The 23,144-nt window shown below is 41.7% G+C and overlaps 1 protein-coding gene across 2 annotated transcripts in view; it reads right to left on the bottom strand.

Moving 5' to 3' along the window:
- Positions 1 to 23,144, bottom strand: part of KIF13B (kinesin family member 13B) — a 211,078-nt gene that overhangs the window by 51,388 nt on the left and 136,546 nt on the right. For both annotated transcript variants that reach the window (XM_040235363.1, XM_040235394.1), the window contains exons 22-32: positions 22,833 to 23,003; positions 20,984 to 21,141; positions 19,886 to 20,018; positions 15,630 to 15,776; positions 15,007 to 15,036; positions 13,418 to 13,517; positions 12,732 to 12,858; positions 11,843 to 11,898; positions 9,669 to 9,793; positions 8,032 to 8,208; positions 5,086 to 5,178 (exon numbers count right to left, since the gene is read on the bottom strand). In XM_040235363.1, the coding sequence (XP_040091297.1) occupies positions 5,086 to 5,178; positions 8,032 to 8,208; positions 9,669 to 9,793; positions 11,843 to 11,898; positions 12,732 to 12,858; positions 13,418 to 13,517; positions 15,007 to 15,036; positions 15,630 to 15,776; positions 19,886 to 20,018; positions 20,984 to 21,141; positions 22,833 to 23,003 (1,317 nt within the window). The remainder of the gene's footprint in view (positions 1 to 5,085; positions 5,179 to 8,031; positions 8,209 to 9,668; positions 9,794 to 11,842; positions 11,899 to 12,731; positions 12,859 to 13,417; positions 13,518 to 15,006; positions 15,037 to 15,629; positions 15,777 to 19,885; positions 20,019 to 20,983; positions 21,142 to 22,832; positions 23,004 to 23,144) is intronic.

Raw genomic sequence — 23,144 nt, 5'->3', positions numbered from 1 at the left:
GATAGACAGAGTGCCTAAAGAACTATGGACGGAAGTTTGTGACATTGTACAGGAGACAGGGATCAACACCATCCCCAAGAAAAAGAAATGCAAAAAGGCAAAATGGTTGTCTGATGAGACTTTACAAATAGATGTGAAAAGAAGAGAAGCGAAAGGCAAAGGGGAAAATGAAAGATATACCCATTTGAATGCAGAGTTCCACAGAATAGCAAGGAGAGATAAGAAAGCCTTCCTCAGTGATCAATGCAAAGAAATAGAGGAAAACAATAGAATAGGAAAGACTAGAGATCTCTTCAAGAAAATTATAGATACCAAGGGAACATTTCATGCAAAGATGGGCTTGATAAAGGACAGAAATGGTAAGGACCTAACAGAAGATATTAAGAAGAGGTGGCAAGAATACAGAGAAGAACTATACAAAAAAGATCTTCATGACTTAGATAACCACGATGGTGTGATCAATCACCTGGAGCCAGACATTCTGGAGTGTGAAGTCAAGTGGGCCTTAGGAAGCATCACTATGAACAAAGCTAGTGGAGGTGATGGAATTCCAGTTGAGCTCTTTCAAGTCCTCAAAGATGATGCTGTGAAAGTGCTACACTCAATAGGCCAGAAAATTTGGAAAACTCAGCAGTGGCCACAGGACTGGAAAAGGTCAGTTTTCAATCCAATCCCAAAGAAAGGCAATGCCAAAGAATGCTCAAAATATTGCATAATTGCACTCATCTCACATGCTAGCAAAGTAATGCTTGAAATTCTCCAAGCCAGGCTTCAACAGTATATGATCCAAGAACTCCCAGATGTTCAAACTGGATTTAGAAAAGGCAGAGGAACCAGAGATCAAATTGCCAACATCTGTTGGACCATCGAAAAAGCAAGAGAGTTCCAGAAAAACATCTATTTCTGCTTTATTGACTACACCAAAGCATTTGACTGTGTGGATCACAACAAACTGGAAAATTCTTAAAGAGATGGGAGACCACCTGACTGCTTCCTGAGAAATGTGTATCCAGGTCAAGAAGCAAAACTTAGAACTGGACAAAGAACAACAGACTGGTTCCAAATCAGGAAAGGAGTACATCAAGGCTGTATATTGTCACCCTGCTTGTTTAACTTATATGCAGAGTACATCATGAGAAATGCTGGGCTGGATGGAGAACCAGCTAGAATCAAGATTGCCAGGAAAAATATCAATAACTTCAGATATGCAGATGACACCACCCTTATGGCAAAAAGCAAAGAAGAACTAAAGAGCCTCTTGATGAAAACGAAAGAGGAGAGTGAAAAGTTGGCTTAAAACTCAACATTCAGAAAACTAAGATCATGGCATCTGGTCCCATCACTTCAAGGCAAATAGATGGGGAAACAGTGGAAACAGTGACAGACTTGATTTTGGGGGCCTCCAAAATCACTGCAAATGGTGACTGCAGCCATGAAATTGAAAGGCGCTTGCTCCTTGGAAGAAAAGATATGACCAACCTAGACAGCATATTCAAAAGTAGAGACATTACTTTGCCAACAAAGGTCCGTCTAGTCAAAGCTATGGTTTTTCCAGTAATCATGTATGGATGTGAGAGGTGGACCATAAAGAAAGCTGAGCACCGAAGAATTGATGCTTTTGAACTGTGGTGTTGGAGAAGACTCATTTGAGAGTCCCTTGGACTTTAAGGAGAGCAAACCAGTCAATCCTAAAGGAAATCAGCCCTGAATATTCATTGGAAGGACTGATGCTGAAGCTGAAACTCCAATACCTTGGCCACCTAATGCAAAGAACTGACTCATTGGAAAAGACCCTGACGCTGGGAAAGATTGAAGGCAGGAGGAGAAGGGGATAACAGAGGATGAGATGGTTGGATGGCATCACTGACTCAATGGACATGAGTTTGAGGAAGCTCCAGGAGTTGGTGATAGACAGGAAAGCCTGGCGTGCTGCCGTCCATGGGGTCGCAAAGAGTTGAACACAGCTGAGCGACTGAACTGAACTGAATGTATCAAAATGCTACTGCATCTTAAGATGCCATCAACTTTAAGAGAAAATCATTTTGTATATTACTAAGGAGGAAAAAAAAAAGAAAAACTCGGCCAATTAACCTTAAGACAGCATCAATTTTAAGACACAGTCTAACTTCAAGAGTATTTGTTTTTAATTAACATAAGCCTTAGAACAGATAAAATATGGAAAAATTCAGAAGCCAGCTTAAGTTCACAGAACTTTTGTCTCCTACAGGAATTCATTTGGGCCTAAGAATCACCCTTGTTTTACAGACAAGGAGAGAGGAAGGCCGCATAATTAGCGAGAGAGGCACGACCAGGACTTAGGTCTCCTGACTCCTGATGGGAGTATTCTTTTCACCACTGGACATGGAATACTTTCTGGTATCTGATGGGAACAGACATTTCTCAACTGCATTCAAAAACAGATCTCTTGGTTTTCTGAGAGAGAAGATATCTGAGTTTTAAAGAAACGTATTTACCTATGTTATCCACATCCCTCTCAAGATATAAAACATTTCCATTACTTCACAAAGTTCAACTCCTTCCCTCCCCTAAGGAAAGATCAGTTCTTTCTCCACAGATTAGTTCTGCCTGTTTTGCAAGTTCTGCATCTGGTTGTTCACTTAACATAGTGATTCAGAGATTTGGTCATCACGTAGTTCATTACTTTGCATGGTTGAATAATATTCCACAGTATGGATAAGCCATAATTTATTTACCCATTCCTCTGCTGATGGATGTTAGGGTTGCTTCCAGCTTTAGGTTGTTTTGAATTAAGCAGCTTTGAATATTCTTATGTAAATCTTTATGGATATATGTTTTCATTTCTCTTGGGTAAGGGCCTATAAGTGGAATTACTGGGTGATGGGGTAGATGTCTCTTTAACTTGATAATAAACTGCCAGTGAATGTATCATTTTATACCCCCATTAGCAGTGAAAGCATTCTAGCTGCTTTTAACAAAAACAAAAAGGGAAGGAAAAAAAGAAAGGGAAAACCATCTCCTGTTGCTCTCTGGTCTATGACGACTTCTTTCTGCTGCTGAGTCCTCATGGCCTCTGCAACATGAAACACAACTTCTCCAGGCTTCTTCATGATGGAACACAGCTTTTAAGAAGCTTATTTTGAAATAAAAAACAAAGCCTTACACTGTAGGCTTTAAGTCTCGTTTTTCCTTTTTATCATCAGGAATTGATAATATGACCCTAACACTTGCCAACTTAGTCGTTTAGTGAATTAGTAACAGGTAGCCCCAGCACGTGAGGCTGTCTGTTTATCTTTCTGCTGATTACTGCACACTTCTGCCCTTTGAAAACCATGTCACCTGAAGAATAAAAGCCCTGTTAAAGAGAAAAAGAAAAACTGTGAATGAGAAGGAAGGAGGGGAAGAAAGATGAAAGGAGAAAAGGATGGTTCATTGCAGTTGTGTTTCTCAACTGCATTCAAACCATTTATAGAGTTAAGATCCGAAACACTGGAAAAAGAGAGAAAGCATTCAGATACAAAGAATAAACAGTAAACCTCTGGCTGCTGCTGCTGCTAAATTGCTTCAGTCATGTCCGACTCTGTGCGACCCCAGAGACAGCAGCCCATCAGGCTCCCCCGTCCCTGGGATTCTCCAAGCAAGAACACTGGAGTGGGGTGCCATTTCCTTCTCCAAAGCATGAAAGTAAAAAGTGAAAGTGAAGCCACTCAGTCGTGTCCAACCCTTAGCGACCCCATGGACTGCAGCCCACCAGGCTCCTCCAATCATACAAAGAGCAACCTATTACAGATCCAAGATTTTGCAGCTAGTCTAACTTGAAAAGGGATTCAATTTTTAAAGTTTCAGCAGGTTCAAAATTAAACAATCAGACAGTTAATATTTGCCTTGTAAGCCTAATACTTTGAAGAGCCAGGGAAGAATTCAGTCAGTATTTGACATTGAGAGCAAAAGTATTCTGCAATAAAAGAACTCTAAAACGAAGCCCAAGTACTGTGTAATCTTCTCAGTCTTCTAAAACCTGATCTGTCTTCAAATATATAGTGTCCATCTAGTTCAAATACTCAACAGAATCGATTGACAGACACTGAGCCCCTGAATGAAGAGTATGAAGGCACGGTAGATGGTGTGCGTAGGTGGGAGTCCTCACCCCAGGGTCCCATTCTCATTATCCACCTCCAAGGGCAACAGGGCTTGGACCTCCTCACTCACTCCCCAATCCTCTGTAGTCAGCATGAGGAGGGAACCTTCCTCACTTTATCAGAGTCCTTTCCTTAGACCTTTCATTTCTCCTATCCTGGTGAGGAAGGCCTTGGTTACTAGCTATGCCAATAACTGGGTGAACAAATCTGTCTAAATCAGGAAATAAGTACTAGGAAGCATATAAACTACATTCTCTAGCAAGCGCCTGTCGTGGGTATTTTCAGCTCCATTTGTTTGATTTCTAAGCACATCTCAATTAGCCCAAAAAGAAAAACAGTAATAAATACTCTATTTATTAGTATTTAATAGTAATTAATAATTAATTTAAAATATAAAAAATACTACCCCATTAGTGTTTAATAATACTACTATTGCTAACTATAACAGCAATTACAATTTACTCTTTAACATGTGTAAAATTTGTGTATATTGTCTCATTTAATCCTTAAAAAGCAAGTCTGTATAGGAGGTATTACTAACCCAGTTTGATAAATGAAAAAACTTAGGCTCAAAGTAACTTACCCAAGTTCACTTCACTAAGAGGTGGCAGAAACAAGATTTCTGTCTGATTCCAATATGATACCCTAGAATTCTGTATTATGCTGTGTTGTCTCCCTCTAAGGGTTATATCCTCGTCTATGAGTAAAATGGTGCTGATTTGCTTTTCAAAAGACTCTTTAACAAAAGATTAAAAGCAGAACCTTTAAGCCCACAGAAGTATTACATATGCACACACATTATACTATGAATCAAGTTACGATTACAAAATTCCTCTACAAGCCTACAGCATTTTTGTATATACACATTTTCATCTGATACATATTTCTTAGGTCGGTGACTTTTCAGGGAGTTAGCTCTTGTTACATGTTTATTCTTAGTAAATTCAAATTTCATATGATCCTTCACCTCTGGAATATTGGAGACAATTTCAAAAGTCACTCCACAGCCTGGAATAGAACTTCGATGTGACATCTTTTTGAGGAGACTCTGAGCAAAACCCTAGAGGAAAAACAAAAGAGAAGATATGGCTTCCCATCTCAAAAACTGAGTTTTCATTAACAAAGAGGCAGCGTAAAAGACACCATATTCACGCTAGCCAAAAAGGAAAAGAACATTATTTGCAATGCAAGTCAAAACCCCAATCACTACATATAGGTTCCTCAACTTGTCCTTAGCGCCCCTAAACAAACCCATTTATGCGATGCTTGCCATTTACCAGACCGAATACATGAGAAGTGCAGACCCTAAACTCTGGAGCCACGTTAGGCATCTGGTTCAACTCTGCTTTAAAAAAAGCTACAGAAATAAGGCTGTCGACTTCTACACAATAAAATGACCTTCTAACTAAAATGTAAAGAAAGGCTAGTGACTCTTAATCCTTTTTTTTCCCAGCACGATGGACATCTTGCACTATGAATATTGACAAGTTCAGGCATTAAATTCTTGACCAAAGCAGGGTCGTTACGGAGAATGATTTAAGAGTGCTTGGTCACTGTTTATGCTGACTGCGCTCTCTGCACGCTTTGAATTGAACTGTTGAATTAATGCATAGATGACTCATTTGAAGATGCTGCTAAGACTGAACATCCTGTAGAGGTTGAAGAGAGCAGGGATGAGGGCAGAATACAATTGGTGAATAAAGCTAAGAAGGAGAGAGAATATTAAACCAACACTGAACCTCTTTCCCCATGCAAAAGCAAAGTAGGATATAGGTTTTTCAAAAAACACAAAAAACCCAAACGGAACAGACAAAAAGCTGTTTGGTCTCAGAGGTATGTATTTTCACAAACTTATTTAATAAGAATTAAGTGATCTTTAGTTAATTTTAAAAAACATTTTAGCATCAAAGAATGCAAGGGCCTCTTAGAATGCATATATTTCATCCCTTCACTACTCCAGCCTTGCAAGGCTGAACCATTGCCAATTACACTGGTCAAAGTACAGCTACAGTTTGTTTTCCTTTAATCGGGTGGTGGGAGGAGGTGAGGGGGCCGCTGTTATCTTACTTTTCTGTTTTCTATTTGTATGAAATTATTATTTTATTAAATGTTTTCAACTGTGGTAAAAGTTACATAAAACGTGCTACTTTAACCATATTTAACTGCACAGTTCAGTGGCACTGTGTAATATTCATTGTTACACAATCCGTGCACTGTGTAATATTCATTGTTACACAATCCGTATCTTACCATCATCCATCTCCCTAATTTTTCATCTTCCTAAGCTAAGACTCTGTCCCCATTAAACACTAAGACCTTTCCCCACTCCCCACCCCATCCCCCGGCATCTACCAATTGTACGAAATTGCTGAAGCTAACTTGCATGTATTAGGGTCATGAGGAAGTCCCTGCTCTCACTACAGAGAAGCAAATTTTAGTTAATGAACCATCTGAATTTCAGTTTGATATCAAATCATTTTAACCAGGGGAGAGTGCAGCAACTTCTCACATCTACAAATTTTAAAAAAGAAAGAAAAAAAAAAAAACAGAAGAAATCTGGTGACTTCACAACACTCCTTTCTATTAAAATTTCTGTGGGGGCTGGTGGTTGAACCAGGTCAGTCTCAGTGCCTGGCAGCCAGAACCCCTAGCTCTGAAATGGCAAGTTAACTCTTCAAAGTGCTCCCCAAGAGCAACGTGTCTTTTTCCAATTCCTCAGAGACTTCTCAGAAAAGAGTGAATGGGAGACACAGCACGTACATCGGCAGCTACTCCATGACCCATATGTCCTGATGCTGGAGCACCAAGCCGAAGAGCTGAATTTTAACAGCAATACGGCCCGTCGTCATTCAAAGATTGATATCAGTGTGACATTTAGAACTAAAGATTAATTTTTAGGGGTAGAGATTACATCTAGAACTCTGTCAACCATGACTGTACTCTTCTAAATGAGAAGATTTACTTTCATCTGTCTGGTTTTAGCCAGTATATTGAGAAGAATCCCTAGACTCAACCTCTCAAATCCTATCTTTGCAAAACCAATATGAGAAGTGCTTTCTATTCTTATCTAGAAGTTTTCTACTAAACCGGTTCATACGGCACCAGGTCCTTCATAATCTTGCTGCAACTGTGTGGACAGGCACGGTCATGGCCTCTGCAGAATACTCTGACCATCAGACTATGCTTCTCATGGTCCCCAAGCCTGCCACGCCCGTTCCTCCCTCACCATCTCTGCACGTGCATTTCCTCCTCTCTGGGGAGCAGCCAACGAGTCCTCCTCTGCCTGCCAACCGCCCCTGTCCGCAGCGGAGCAGCTCCACGCCCCCCTTCCCTCCTCCCTGACTGCTCTCGCACCGCTGCCCTGGCACGCACCTGCACAGCGGTGTCACCACACAGAAGACTGGCCCGTTTATACACACTCACGGGCCAATGGACACGGACTCTTTAAGGACGCAGGCTATTTCTCATTCATCTTTTTACCCCAAAGCTTGGCAGAGGACACTCTCTCCAAATACATGAATCAGTGAACCAGCAGAAAGGAAAGGAAAGCATGGAAAACCATGCAGCTCATCGGCAGTGAACTTCTCATCTTATCAGAACCAGATGGAAAGGCAAAGACAAAACAATGAGCTTCGCCTTGACAGGGCTCCATGGCGCCCACAAGCAGGGCTGAGAGCTGTGACTGCGGAGTCAGGAAGATGCAGGGGAACAATGCAGTGCCATCCAGGCGGCGGTCAGGCTGAAGGGCTCTGGGACTGAGGCAAGCACGGGCACAGGACAGCCACAGTCGCCTGGTGGACAAAAGCTCAGAGGGCCACAGAGCCTGTGGGGTCAGAGGCCAGAGCGATGTTTCCACTGCCCCGCCCTTACGTCAGACCCAAAGTCACTTCTTCAATGAGCGTCAGTGACCCACCTGCCGGCCGTGAACATTAACACAAATGCGTTTGCGCAATACCAGCTGCATGTCGGCTGGATGGCTGAGCTGGACTGTCACCCGGACGATGAGAAACACCCGCTCGTCCACGGGGGTGCCTTTACTCAGCTGAGGGCAGCCGTGCACGGCCGAGTCCCAGGAGGCTTCCGCTTTCACCTGTGGAGAAGACGGAAAGGACAGAGTCACCTCCTCCTCCTAAAACACAGACCCTCACAAGGAAACGTCTTGGCTTGACCAAAGGGGAGCAGACCAGTCACGATGACCCGGGAGACCACGGAACCCGGGGATGCGGCCTCAGGTACCTACCTGGGCAGTACAGAGCAGGATGTTCCTGGTTGGCAGCGAAAATGAATTTACTTTGAAAAATACTCAAATGGAAAGCTATAAATTTAGTATAATGAACTCCTGTGTTTCTCCCTTACAGATTCATCAACTGTGAATATCTTCCCTTTTTTCCTCTTTCTCACATATACACACTCAGTATTGCTGTTGTTTTGGGGTTTTTTCTGAATTACTTTAGAGTAAGTTACAGATGTGTAATTCTTTATCCCTGAACACTTCAGCAAGTATCTTTTTTCTTTTTTTTAAGATTTTTTGATGTGGGCCAATTTTAAAGTCTTTATTGAATTTGTTACAATATTACACCTGTTTGATGTTTTAGATTTTTGGCCCCAAGACATGTGGGATCTTAGTTCCACGACCAGGGATCAAACCTCCACCCTTTGCTTTGGAAGGCAAGATCTGAACCACTGGACCATCGGGGAAGTCCCAGCAAGTGACTTTTTAGAGCAAGGACCTCCTCTGACTTAACCACAGAACAATGATCATATTCCGGAAACGTAACACCGGAACAATGCTATTATGTAATACAGAGTCCATGCTCGGATGTTTCAGCAGTTCTGATCTGGCATCTCAGACTACATGTAGCTGTCCTGACCTTTCAGTGCACTTTCACCTAGGCTGGCTCCTAGCCTTTCTTTGCCATTCATGACACTGGCTTATGAAAGAAGGGTGCAGGCCCACTGTTTTCCAGAATGTTTTACTATTTTTACAGAACACACCCCAGTTCAAGCTTTGCGTCTCTGAATAACACTAAGTGTTGGTATGTCCTTCTAAGTATTGCACTGGCTTTCCTTCCTTAAAATCTTTCAACATTTTTCCAATATACTCAAAATTAGAAATGAAGCCCCACTTAAGCCCCACTTAATCACTCAGACTGAAACATTTTCATCTGGCTTCGTCTAGTCCTTCTCCCCCTTATTCACAAGTCTTTCCTAAAGCGTTTCAAAGTCAGTGCCAAACATCATGCTGTTTTGCCTCCACGTACGTCAGGAGCATTTCCCCAGAGAGTGGACCACTGCTGACCTGAACTGCTAATACTGACAGAGATCCTTTACCAGGAAGAGCAGTGCCACAGTGAATGGGCATAATCTGACTGGTCCTTTCCTTCTGGAACTGGTTCCGTTCTTCGCGGAAATCACAATTAAGATTTTCGTTTATATTTCTTGAGAAATGGAGGCACTGAAATGATAACTTTGCTGATTGTTTCCAAAGGCCTGGGGAAAGGTTAAAGGAGCTACTTCTCACCCAGCCTTCCTGAGTTACACTTTATTTACCTCTCCATCGTGCTGTTTGACAATCTGCAGCTCAAAGAACTCGTCCTCCTCTTCCCCAGCGAGGGTAGCATCCCATCCACCAGCTTCGGGGTCATCAAGATTATCCTGAGAGCTGAAATCATCAGCTAAAAGCGGAGGAGTTCCATTAAACACGGAGATCACTCTAAAGGATAACCTCTAACAGCTACATTTCAATGTGCTTAGTAGCAGAATTCTCCTGCCTCAAATTTCATTTGCTTTTGGCCCTGAAATCTTACATGACACAGAGGATGATCATTAAACAGTCCACACATCTGAGATGGGAGACGCCGCAAGAAATTATCTCAATCCAATCGCCTGCCTCTGTGCCTTATTTTGCATGGAAGGCGATGGAAGCCAAGAAACCCAAGAGGTTACTCAAGGTCAACCCATAAATGTTAAGGATAGGATTATAACCCCAATTCCCTGTCTTTCAGTGCACTGAAGACATGACAATGAGAGTGATTCCAATGATCTCACAGGTAAATTTAACAAACCAAATCTATTGGCTACATGAGCTGGAAATGGAATTGTTGCCCTGTGGTGCTCTGATTATTCATGTCCTGGCCCTCCCAATTCCCCATCCATCTAAGCTTGGGGGTGAGCTTCAAAAGTCTCTTTTCTAGGACGTGGGCTTCACGGACCAAAAACAGGCATAAGGCTGAACAGGGTGCTGCTCCTGTCTTGGAATATCCATACTGCTAGGTCTTCTTTAAGCTTGTTCTTTCCCACTTTCTAGTCCTCCTGCACACCCGCACACACCCCTCACCCACCTAGGAACCTAACGTAAGGACAGGACAGAGCTGCCTTCAGTCTCCAAGGCTTGAGAGAACAAGGCAGGATAGAGTGTTGTGGCAAGACCTCAAAACCCCGACAGGTGGACAGACAGTGCAAGTGGCTAAGTGTTCTTCTCTGACTGCCTGCGTATGTAAACATCGCCGACACATCCAAGTAAGCCAAATGGGGCATGCATGCTCAGTTGCTAGGCCATCAGACTCTTTGTGACCCCACGGACTGCAGCCCACCAAGTTCATCTGTCCATGGGATTTTCAAGGGAAGAATACTGGAGTGGGTTGTCTTTTCCTCCTCTAGGAGATTGTCCCGACCCAGGGATCGAACCTGGGTTTCCGTACTGGCAGGTGGGTTCTTTACTGCTGAGTCACCAGGTAAGTCCAAGCCAAATGGTACAGGATAGGATGCTAAATACCTGAGATGCTGAAACGCACTCTCAGGGTAAAAGAAAACTAGGAGGGCATCCACGCTTGTCTGTTTAGGACAGTTCATTTTAATACACGGTTCTTCCGCAGATGTCTTTGGCATTTAAATGCTGACTTTTAATTTATTTTTAGCTCTTTAATCTTACCTTTTCATTTTCAGTTTCTCTCCTTAGACAGAATATATGTAAAATGTAGCTGTATCCAAAATATTTCACAAGAGTGAAAAAAAGACAGTAATTTTTAAAAGGTGCGGGGGCGGGGGGAGTGATGCATGGATGGATGGCACAAGAACTCACAGAAAAAGTGGCAAATCCATTAGGTAACGCTAAGAAGACACCAGACAAAAGAAAACACGCTACACGAGCATCACTAGTTATTAGTCATTTCCGGACAGAGGTCTCTTCCTGAGAATTAAGTGCAGGAAAACATTACTACCATCCTAAATTGAAGGGAGAATAGAGCACACAGGGCAATATGGGCTGGAGAATGAAATGTGAGACCACGTCACTATGAAACATACCTATCACTGTTATAAAAACATTATGCTTACAGGAAATTCATTCCCTGTTGAGGTATTAGAGTCTTTTTGCACACATAAAATGGACCTGAACCTCAGGCCTGCAGAACTGCCTATCAGCATACCTGGTTAGAATCTAAATGTCACTTGGGCTTCCCAAGAGGCTCAGTGGTAAAGAACCTGCCTGTCAATGCAGGAGACACGGATTCGATCCCTGGGTTGGCAAGATTCCCTGGAGAAGGAAATGGCAAACCACTCCAGTATTCTGGCCTGGGAAATCCCATGGACAGAGGAGCCTGGCAGGCTGCAGTCCATGGGGTTGCTAAAGAGCTGGGCACAACTTAAGTGACTGAACAACAACAGGTGTTACTCAGACATTAAGTTTTCAGAGGAAAGCCTTCAGAAGGGACTTCCTCACTTACCATTTAAGTCAAGGAATATGACAGGAATGTGTGTTTCCATCCCAAGAACTGGGGTCCTAAAACATAATGAACAACAGCATATCAAATAAAGCAGCCTTTCTCAGTGGCATGTATTGGCTTGGCCAAAAAGTTCCTTTGGGTTTTCATAAGATGTTATAACAAACCCAAAGTAACTTTTTGGCCAACCCAATGCTTTGTATCTCAGCTTTCATATATTAAGAGCTATTAGAGGCCGACCGATAATAATGCTGGGTACTGCGTCTGCTGTAATCTCACATCAGAGGTGCCACAAAGACTTGACTATCACCACTGCTTCTTTCCTTCGGTGCTCTCATGTAAATTATCATACACTCTGATACCAGAACTCAGGAGACACATGTCCCTGTTTAAAACTGAAGTTGAAGCTCCCTTGTTTAAACATACCTTCTTACAAAGTTATATCTCTAAGGGCCCCATGTGACTTAATATTTTTAATTTCTATAAAGCGGCACAGAACATCTGCTGACAGTTAAGTTTAGGCCAGCACCAAAATCAAAAACTCCTGGAGATGCAATTTTATTAGGAGTGAATAGTCTTTTAAGGGAATGACCCAAGTAATTAACATATTAACTATTTTTTTTTAATGCTAAGTGTGATGGTACTAAATATTGATTTAGATTCTCAGAAATCTTAATTACTTGGGCCAATAACAATATTACTTAATAAAACACAGTTTTAGGGCACAGTTATTCCAACTCATGAAAATAATTTAACACTTCCTCTAATTCAGACAATTTTTTTTCCATACGCTATGACTCATCCATTAATCAAAGCAGAGGCAACATTCCCAGTGGCAGCAGGCAGCCCTGGGAACACGGAGAACGCTGGAAGACAGAGAGCTACACCATACCATTCTGCCGGGGCCCCTGGAATCCCGCTGCCAGCCGAGGGGACCATGACTGCGTTCCTCTCCTCCGTCAGAGTCAGCCTCATCTCTAGGAGCTGCGCTTCACGGTCGGCGTCATCCTCTGTCTTATCTAGAACATTAGGAATCAGGATCAAACACAGGTGGCCCACTTCCTCCTCCTGTGTGCGCTCTGTATATGCCGGGTACTGGCTGATGAGGGCTCACCAGCAACTTATGACTTCCCCAACTCCTGATGAAAGTTTGCTCATGAATAAACACTGACTACCGGCTAGCGGGGCTGGTGTGCTCTCACTGAGGGGTCACCTTCAGTTCATCAAAGGCCACAGAGGAACAGAACAGAAATGATCTTGAGAGTCAGACGGTTTGGGGGCTTCCAGACCAGAAGCCAAGAAATGCTGGCCTCTCCTGTGGTTATGTCTGCGGGACAGTGCTTACTGCACATACTCTGTTTCCTCGTCGTTGACGGGGGAAGGGAGACCTACGCAAAGACATCGTTAGAATCAGGTAACCGTCCTTCTGAAAGGACAGGACACAAATCAGCACCGTTCCTGTGCTCTCGCGGTTCCCGTGATGGGCGAGTTCATCTCCTTTTCCTTTCCGTGACGGCCAATGGGGATAAACCACACTCTGATGTGGGGGAAGGGAAACGTTCCAGTTGCTTTTCGTACCATGTTTACTGACAAGCTTCTGCAGTTGTTGATCTAAATACTCCTGACGTTTTGTTAATGCATTTAGCCATTTTCTACGGAGTCTCTCTAAATCCCGATCCTGGAAGTAAACAGAGGAACTTAGAGTAAATATGTCGTCAAGACAGTACATCTGAAACTCTTATCTTACCTTACTCTAATAGGCTTCAAAAACGTAAAGTATTACACCCTAACATTTTTGTTATCACTGTAAGTTGACTTCAGCCATTATTAAGAACAGAAACTTTCAGAAATTAAAGCATTAGTGTCCTATAATAAGACCATTCCTGAAAGGGCATTCTCTGATATCCAGAACCAGTTGCATTTCTGTTGGCTCAAAGGATAGAACAGAACTTCAAGCATTTGTACAACAGAGCTCGTCTGCAAGGTCTCTTTTGCTGATAAAAGTCCCAAATGCTGGGACTTCCCAGTGGTCTAGTGATTAAGATTCCACCTTCCAATGGAGGAAATGCACATTCGATCCCTGGCTGGTGAACTAAGATCCCACAAAACTCACAAATACTATTTGACAATCCTCACATTTATTTCCTTTAGAACCATCATAAGAACTTTTCGAATTTCTTAACTACAGTCTTCAACATGTTCCACCAGTCTCTGTACATCACGTAAGCGCCTCTCTCCTTGTTTCTGTGGGGAGTGTCATCAAGAGACTAAACTCTACCAGTCAACACCTGACTACCCGCCCATCTTACCTCATTTCCTTCTGTAATAAAGTTACGAGACGGGTAGATCAGGGGAATGCTGAGCAGACTGGGCGTATCTGGGTTTCACTAAAGCACTTAACCAAATAACTCCTGACATTCTTGTGGACAAGATGGAGAAATGTGCAATGAATCTACTTGGGCGAAATTACGGACAAATGAAATATCACATCCAAAGGACGGTGATTCATGGAATAACATCAGCTTAAAAGAAGTCTGTACGGTCGTGCCACAGGACTCTGTGTTTAACCCTCTCCGATGCAAGGCTTTTATCAGTGACTTATAGGAAGGCAGACATTTTTATCCAATTAGAATGAAGCCAAATCATGAGGGTGACGACACTGGATGACATATTCAGGATCCAAAGAGCTCTGACAGTCCTAGATGATGACTAACCAGACTGGCAAAATAAAACTTATCAGACAAACAAAATCTTTCAGGAGAGTATGGAATGAAGCGAGGGAGAAAATGAAAGAAAATCTGTATGACTCCAAGAAATGGGCAAAGGTGACCTGGCTTAAAGTGTGGAAGACACCTAGGGGCGTGGCGTGAAGACACCTACGGGGGTGCAGATTCACTGGGGCCCAGTCTGAGACCACTCTTTTGGGGAAACAGGAAAAGGACCTGAAGAATGGGTCTGTAAGGGCCTGGATCAGGAGCCCCAGGTTTGGAAAAGGAGAAACAGTCACAAAGGGTGGTTCTCAACTCTGTTTTAAAACTTGAAAAAAAGCAATACTTGAATCAAAGCTAATTGTGTAATTATTAAGCGACAGGATGGCAAGACTCAAGAACCTGTAATTGAGTACTTTAATCAAGCTAATTTGATGAGGCTAACCCATGCTTCATTACCTGGTAGCTGTCCATGTCCTCCTCTTCCTCCTAAAAGGAAAAATATATTATGCAGAGCCGAAACCAGCATTTATCCAAGAATCGGGCTATACTAAACAATCCAAATCTAGCCCTATAGTTTATATTTTCTAATTTTATGAATATGCCTGTTCAGCTCCCACCAACTTCCACCCTCACTTTACAGTTTTCAGGTAGTTGGAGTGAAACCTCGAGCTCCTCATGGGAAAGTGAAGAACACTCATTTGACCTTTTCAGGAGCCAGTACAATACTTTTCCTGCTGGTTTATAGTCCTACTCCCCAGGGGAAATCAAACACCTGCTGGCAAAGAGTCTTCATAAGCCAGTAGGGGGTTTCCGGGGAGACGTGGGTGATGGGGGGGAGCGGGTTAATGACTAGCAAGCAGGCACTGAGGAGTTCCGGGAGGCAGAGATGTTTTAACCCTCAGCTTGCCAAGGACCAGGGACAACCAACAGCCTGGGGCAGTGATTCTATGCAAATGGATGCAGTTTTAAAAAAAAGAGGATGAAAAGAAAAAGAGATATCAAAGGAAACAAGATACTGAAAAAAGGCAGTTTTCTGACAGGTTCCCGGAGACTGGCCGGTTGGCTGTCCCGAGACTCACATGGACGGTCTCGTGGGTCTTCGCTGATCGTGGCGCCCTGACTCTCACACACCCGATGCCGACCGACAGGATACGCTCCTCCATCAGCGGCAGAGTCCCAGATTCCTGCACAGACTTCACTTCCACTTGGACTCGCCGGGACTGCCCCTGCACCACACACAATTTTAAGTTTCTGAAAATGGGTCTAAGCTCCAAAATTTGGGTTTAGAGAGACCCCTACAGGCAAATGTTGAGAAAAGCATTTAGCTTTCAAGGTACTGTTTCTTTCACATTTAGTAGCAAAAACTAATTAAGAACAAATCTATAGTTTACTTTTTTTTAAAAAAAAGAAAAAAAAAACATTAAAAGAAAACATTCTAACCAAGGAAATGCAAAATGCTAGATAATACAAAATGTTCAATTTACTAATCGACAAAATAATATAAAATGTTAAACTAATAATTAAAATAAGCATGAAATACCTTTACTTTCACTAAGCTAGTAATTATTGTTTAGAAAGGCAATTTATAATATTGCCCAAAGTTTATGAAAAAGGCAATTACATACACTGTAGGTGGGAATATAAATTGGAAAAGCTTTCTGCAGGGCAGTTTGCCTTAAAAAATAAGTTTCACTTGACTCAGCTATTCAACTTTCTAGGAATCTGTTTTAATAATCATACATGCACATAAAGACTCTTACAGCACTATGAAGAAGAACAAAAAACTAGGTGTAAATTAAACGTACAATATTCATAACACAAGCTCTAGTATATTAATGAAATATAAACTATCTATAGTATATTAGTGAAATATATACTGTAAACATTAAAATATTGCTATAGAAAAACATACATGATATATAAGTTATAGTATGATGGCAGATAGACTTCCTTTTTAAAAAAGCCAATTACCAAACTCAGTATATAAAGATCTACTTTAAAAAGTAAGTAATCAGACTAATAAGAACAGTTATATTATCCTGAATTCACTGTTCTAATGCCCAAGTAAAATAATTTTAAACCAAGTTTCAAAATAAACAACTGATCAGAAAGACACTGTTCCTTCTTTAAGCACATTTTCACAATAAATACTACATGATTTTGAACATTTACAATGAAGTAGCATTTCGAAAGAAAGTTCCCAGTACCCCCAATCACTGACTTCAAAGCTGGCTTGTAAATTTTAGGAATGTCAAATAGAATTTGAAAAACAGAATCAGAATATGTAATTTTGAGTCACTCTTCCCCTCTTCCATTGGATTTTACTTCCCAAGAGTTTTGCATCATCAGGAAAATCAACTTAGGCAATGATTGATCCTATCAAGCTAGATTTTAAAAGATGGGTTGCAGATGTCTTTGATTTAATATTTTCCAAGGACTATGTATCAGATATTTTGTGAAGTAATTCAAAAACCATTTTAATTGTCTAAAATAGTTTAGACAGACAAATGGCTACCTTTTGTTTTTACTTTGCGGAGACAGAAAGCGATCTGTTCTGAATGTGTACCCCAGTGTGAAGGGTCTCTACACTTTGGGGAACGATACAGGAAAAGGAGAGGGGCAATGGGGGAAAAGGTCCAGGAACGGCTTAATGTTCCAGAGAAAAGCCTTGAACAGAATATGTAACCTACTGAATTTCTTATAACTGCTGCTATTTCACCATTTTTAAACTGCAAAACTAGCAAATGCATATGGTTAATCTCCTAAATTCTCCTCTGGAACTTTCCTATTCAAGAACAGTAGGTTCCAACTGTGAAATATTGGGTTGGCCAAAATGTTTGAGTTTTTCCATACGATGTTATAGAAAAACCTGAACGAACCTTTTGCTGCTGCTGCTGCTAAGTCGCTTCAGTCGTGTCCGACTCTGTGCGACCCCAGAGACGGCCTCCTACCAGGCTCCTCTGTCCCTGGGATTCTCCAGGCAAGAACACTGCAGTGGGTTGCCATTTCCTTCTCTAATGCATGACAGTGAAAAGTGAAAGTGAAGTTGCTCAGTCGTGTCCGACTCTTAGCGACCTCATGGACTGCAGCCCACCAGGCTCCTCTGTCCATGGGATTTTCCAGGCAAGAGTACTGGAGCGGGGTGCCATTGCCTTCTCTTCTTCTCTTAATATTTTGGCCAACCCAAAATGTTAAATTCTAATATGCCTATCATCCAAGGCCCTCCATGAATTAACGAGCTGCCACAAGCCTGTACTGATGTTTAATCACCAACACCTGTCCGACTCTTTTGAGACTCCTGCCAGGCTTCTCTGTCCATGGGATTTCCCAGGCAAAGAGAATGGGTTGCCATTTCCTCCTCCAGGGGATCTTCCCAACCCAGGGATCAAACCCATGTCTCCTGCATTGGCAGGCAGAATCTTTACCACTGAGCCACCAGGGAAGCCCACAAGCCTATATAACCCCTTCTGTTACTGCTTTCCAGGTCTTTCGATATATTACTTTCTACACAAATGTGCCTAATCTACCCTCTATCTCTATTTCTGCCATTTATATATGAAGAACCTTTCCAGCTTGGTATGATTCTTTCACCATCCAAGTCAAGACACACATTCTTCAAAAAAGCCTTTTCTGATAAGTTCAAAATACCTTTGATCACTTTCAATAAAGGCTGCCAGAAGTGTGAGAAACACTTAAATATTTAATTTAAACCAAACCACAGAATATTATCTGGTCTTGCCTTCCAGGAGATGAATCTCTATGGCATCCAAAGAAGATATATATAGTTTCAACAGATGTTCAGGAAAAGATGTTCTTCACGCCTTTCTGAATCCTATTTTATGTATATATCTCACACTATAATTTAAACTAATTTCCTTTTGCTTTTAGTGCCTTGTCCATACATGAATGAATGTGCTACAAGTCATTTACTAGGGTCAGAAAACAAGTGCTTATCATTTTCCTCCTCCCAAGACATTCAGAAATTGAAATATTTAAGCAAACTTTCTTTTCCCTTTAACCTTATATTTTTCTTTGAATGATTTCAATGTTTATTTTCTTGAGCCATTCTAATATTTTACTACTGTTTTAAAGTATGTAAACTATCATAGGATATAATAATCTACTTAACATTGACTTCATGTAAAGAATAGCAAAAAAAGTGTAAGTCTCATATGTAAATTCTATTAAGATGTTCTCTCTCATCTTTCATCTTCAGCACAGATACTATAGATTGCATCTGTCTGGAGTTAAGTGACAATTCTCACACACTTGCTATACTGGTTTCTTGCTGGCAGGTATTCACATCTACCCAGCTGCCCTAATTTCACATGTCCATTGTTAGGGCTTTCCCAGTGGCTCGGTAAAGAACCTGCCTGCAATGCAAGAGACACAAGTTCGACCCCTGGGTCAGGAAGATCTCCCAAAAGGAAATGCAATGCGCTCCACTATTCTCGACTGGAGAATCCCACGGACAGAGGAGCCTGGCGGGCCACAGTCTATGGGATTGCAGAGAGTCGGACACGACTGAGCGTGCACACACACACCAGCAAATCATGCCACCTGAGTCGCAGGAACCCTCAAATACAGCCAAGTCAGACAGAAAGGTGGGTGACCTGGGGCCCCAGCTGGCATCTGAAGTGAAGGTGGCCATGTGCTTAAGTCTGAGCCCTTAAGTCTGTGGCGTGATGCTCACTCTGGGTGGGTTAGGGTCCAAATGGAATTGAATTCTACGACACCCTATTGATGTCTATGGAGAAGTGGAGAACTGGTGGACTTTTGGCCTCCCTACTTCCCGCTTCCGCAGTCTCTAGCAATGGGTTCTGCATACCCATGAGAAATTAGTTTCTAACCCTCACACTAACTCTACAAGGCTAGTGTTATCATCCCCTCCACATCACACCTGAGGCAAGATTCCAGAAGGTGATGAACTTGCTCACAGATACACAGCGAGGCCACGGGACAGCTGGAACCGAACCCTGGCATATTAGACTCTACATATGTTCTTTCTACTGTATCACACGGCCTCTCTGCATCTTTATAAATGTTCTAATGCTGCTTGATATGTTCGTTTTACTTCCAACAATTCAATTCTAAGTCACTTTAAAGCTTATCTTTTTCTTACTTCAATTTAACAGAAGTTGGCTTTAAATACTAAAGATAGCAGGTTTTTTTTTTAAATGAAAGAAAATACACATGAAGTGAGAGACAACTTTAACAGAAGAAACGATCTTGGCCAATCTAGATTTCATCGTCACTGATGTTTCCACTAAAAGGAATCCAATATTAACCTTTACAGCACCAAAGAATTCAATGCTAACATTCGAAATTTCATTACCTGCCGGAGTTGGAAGATCCCGCCTGTCGGCACGTCCTTTGCAGGAATCACCTCTACAGGGCAGTACTCGCCATTCTCATTCTGTTCCAAGATTTGAACCCAAAACTCCACTTTCCTGGTGACTTCACTCCACCTAGGAAATAGTTGAAGTTCTTGGAAAATCATACATTTCTATTTCAATACCACCAGCTGAGGACCCTACACATGACAATTAACAATGAAAATGACCTCCAAACAGAATAGCTCTGTTATTATTAGAGTAATCTGTAGTTCAATGAGGAATACACAAGTACATCCTAGCAAATGTGATTGAAAGTAAAGTTCAACAAACAGTATCAGAACTAAAAGATGATGCCTTTATCTCATTCATAAAGGTGTGATAATTACTAACTATCTCAGTGTGGTTATTCAAAAATTTAAGCATTGTTATCAGTAGTATAGTAGCAATTCACAGGGATGATCTTTTCATAGACGGGGTAGCGCTGTATGCTCTGGCGGCTCGACAAGTACCTCAGCTGAGGTAAGAGAACCAAGGAAAAATAAACCTCCGTGTCTAATTTAGTATTTGCTAAAATTTTTAAATGGAAAAAAAAACAGAAGGAAGAATATCTGGTTCTCATCGTTAATTAGAGGCGGTACAAATGTATGCTCTTTTAGTCTTTTCCTTTTAACTCTTCTGTTTCAAATATTGGTCAACAAGTAAGCCTTCCTCCTTTCATGATTGATGCAGCTTTAAAAGAACTCTGAGCTAAAGCTAAAAATAAAAAATTCTGAATTCCAGAGAACATCCTGATTCATCTTCTCTACAGTTGATTAACTAGAAGTTATTTCATAATAATAAGCAACATATTCTCCAAAAATTCATTTTACTCTTTATTCTTAACTACCTATTTCTTAACTTTTTCCCATCAGTCTTCAAAAGTTCACTCCTCTAAGGAAGTTTAACTGTGCTATTAATACCATGAACATAACATCATCTTCTCTTGGAATACTGGTAAATGTTCAGGAAGTGGTAATCTTCATAAATGGAAATAGTAACCTCTGGCAGTTTTGTTAAAAGTATAAATGGTATCAGATGGATGGATATCTCAAATTCACCTGTCCCGAAGACTGCGTGTTTTCGCTTGGATAATCCCCAAATCCCACAGGGCTGGGTTTTTCCGAGGGTCGTTCATCTTATGGCCATAGACTTCGATTGCCAGCGCCCCTTCTGAAAGATGCTCAATAAAGTCTTCAGTGACGCTAACGGAAAACTCCTAAAAGGAAATAAGCACAGAATAAGAGACACCTTCCAGTGACCTGATTACTCACACCTCGCATCATATCCTCACTCCATCACTGAGAAGAGAAACAGAAGAGAATGTTTCAGTTATAGCACAAAACCGTCATCCAACCGTCATCCTTGGGCTCAGATGGCCCAAGGTCCTTAACTTTCACTCCAACTTTTCCTAGAACTCTACACCTTGAAAAATCTACTGTGAAAGACCAGCACTGTATTCCATTTTGAGAGCAATATTCTGAAAGCATAAATAATTATATGAAGAATGACAACACTGATCTACAGTGTCTTGATATAAAAGTTATTACAGTGATGGACAAACAACTGTTCCTAGGTTTTAGGAAGTTAATGCTCTCTGATAGTAAGAAAGAATGACTATCATGGTGCAAAAAATTCAACTAATTTTTTAAAATCTGTCCATCTTTGTAAGATAGATATAAAACAGTCTCTAGTAATAATTAGGATTACGTTTTTAAATAATTTATTTTTAAATGTCATAGAATCTCCTCTTTCTCAATCTTTAAAACAGAAAGACTTTTGATGTGCTAAATAGATTAGAAAGAGACCTCTCTCGCTTGAAAAAAAATGAGATAGCTCAAGTGAGACAAAGTAGAAAAAAAGAATCCAGAATCTGACAGTCTCAGCTCTGCTAGTTATTAGCAGTGGGCCAAATGACCTCTGAACTGGCTTCCTCCGTTTTTGTTTTTTTTTCTTAAAAAAAAAACACTGTTATCAAATAACGCTATGGGAAAGATCAAGAAACTGCTGAACAGAGCGTGAGGGGCTCTAACGTGTTCTTGTCTCTCTTCTATCTTTATTTTCTCTAAAACAATAGTTTCTTAACCTTCCCAGATGACACTTTCTCCAGTAACTCATACAAAACACGGATTTCTTTTTGGAGACAGGTACCATATATACATATACAGTCACACAAAAGTTAACTTTCGGTGGTGGAGGAGTTACGTGCATGGACACTTTAGTTTGGGTTTTCCCCCAGCAGTTGTTATTGTGTTCAGTCGCTAAGTCATGTCCGACTCTTTCGCAACCCCATGGACTGTGTTACTGAGATATAACTGACAGCGCTGTGTGAGTTTAAGCTGTGCATACCGTGCACCAACACTGTGTGAGTTTAAGCTGTGCATACCGTGCACCGACGCTGCGTGAGTCTGAGCTGTGCATACCGTGCACCAACACTGTGTGAGTCTGAGCTGTGCATACCGTGCACCAACGCTGCGTGAGTCTGAGCTGTGCATACCGTGCACCGACGCTGCGTGAGTCTGAGCTGTGCATACCGTACATCGATGACACTTTAGTCTTTTGACTCCAAGGGCTTCCCTTGCGGCTCAGAAAGTAAAAAATTTGCCTGCAATGCAGGAGACCTGGGTTCAATCCCCGGGTTGGGAAGATCCTCTGGAGAAGGATATGGCAACCCACTCCAGTATTCTGACCTGGAGAATTCTATAGACAGAGGAACCTGATGGGCTATAGTCCATGGGGTCGCAAAGAGTCGGACACGACTGAGTGACTAACATCTTCTCTTTCTCACCACTCGAAGAAACTGATCCAAGACATACATAGGTACCAAATTACTCAATAAAATATGGGTTGTTTTTATTTTGCTTTGACCTGAGTAATTAAATGCTGACCACGTCTGGAAAACACACTCACACTGCAGTGATCAAAGACAACCATGCACTGAGGCTCCTTGCTGATGGGAGAAGACGAGGTGTCCACCTCGGGGGCAACCATGACTGGCTCCTGTTGATCCCAGAAGTCATATTTGCAGAACACGAAGTGGGACAGATGCTGTGGCAACCCAGTGGCTTGAAGTATTTTCACCTGAAGAAAAAGGAAGGCTCTGTTTTTAACCCAGATAATTCCAAGAAGTACTCTGAGTCAGAGACACAGGTTCCAGTCCTGACTATGCCCTTAACAGCTGGCTTTTGTTGATCACATCCCAGTCCCTTTCAATCTGGGCTG

The sequence above is a fragment of the Oryx dammah genome, unplaced genomic scaffold (genome assembly GCF_014754425.2).
Source record: "Oryx dammah isolate SB20612 unplaced genomic scaffold, SCBI_Odam_1.1 HiC_scaffold_1, whole genome shotgun sequence".
Lineage (NCBI taxonomy): Eukaryota > Metazoa > Chordata > Mammalia > Artiodactyla > Bovidae > Oryx > Oryx dammah.
This window is presented reverse-complemented; position numbering and strand designations above follow the sequence as displayed.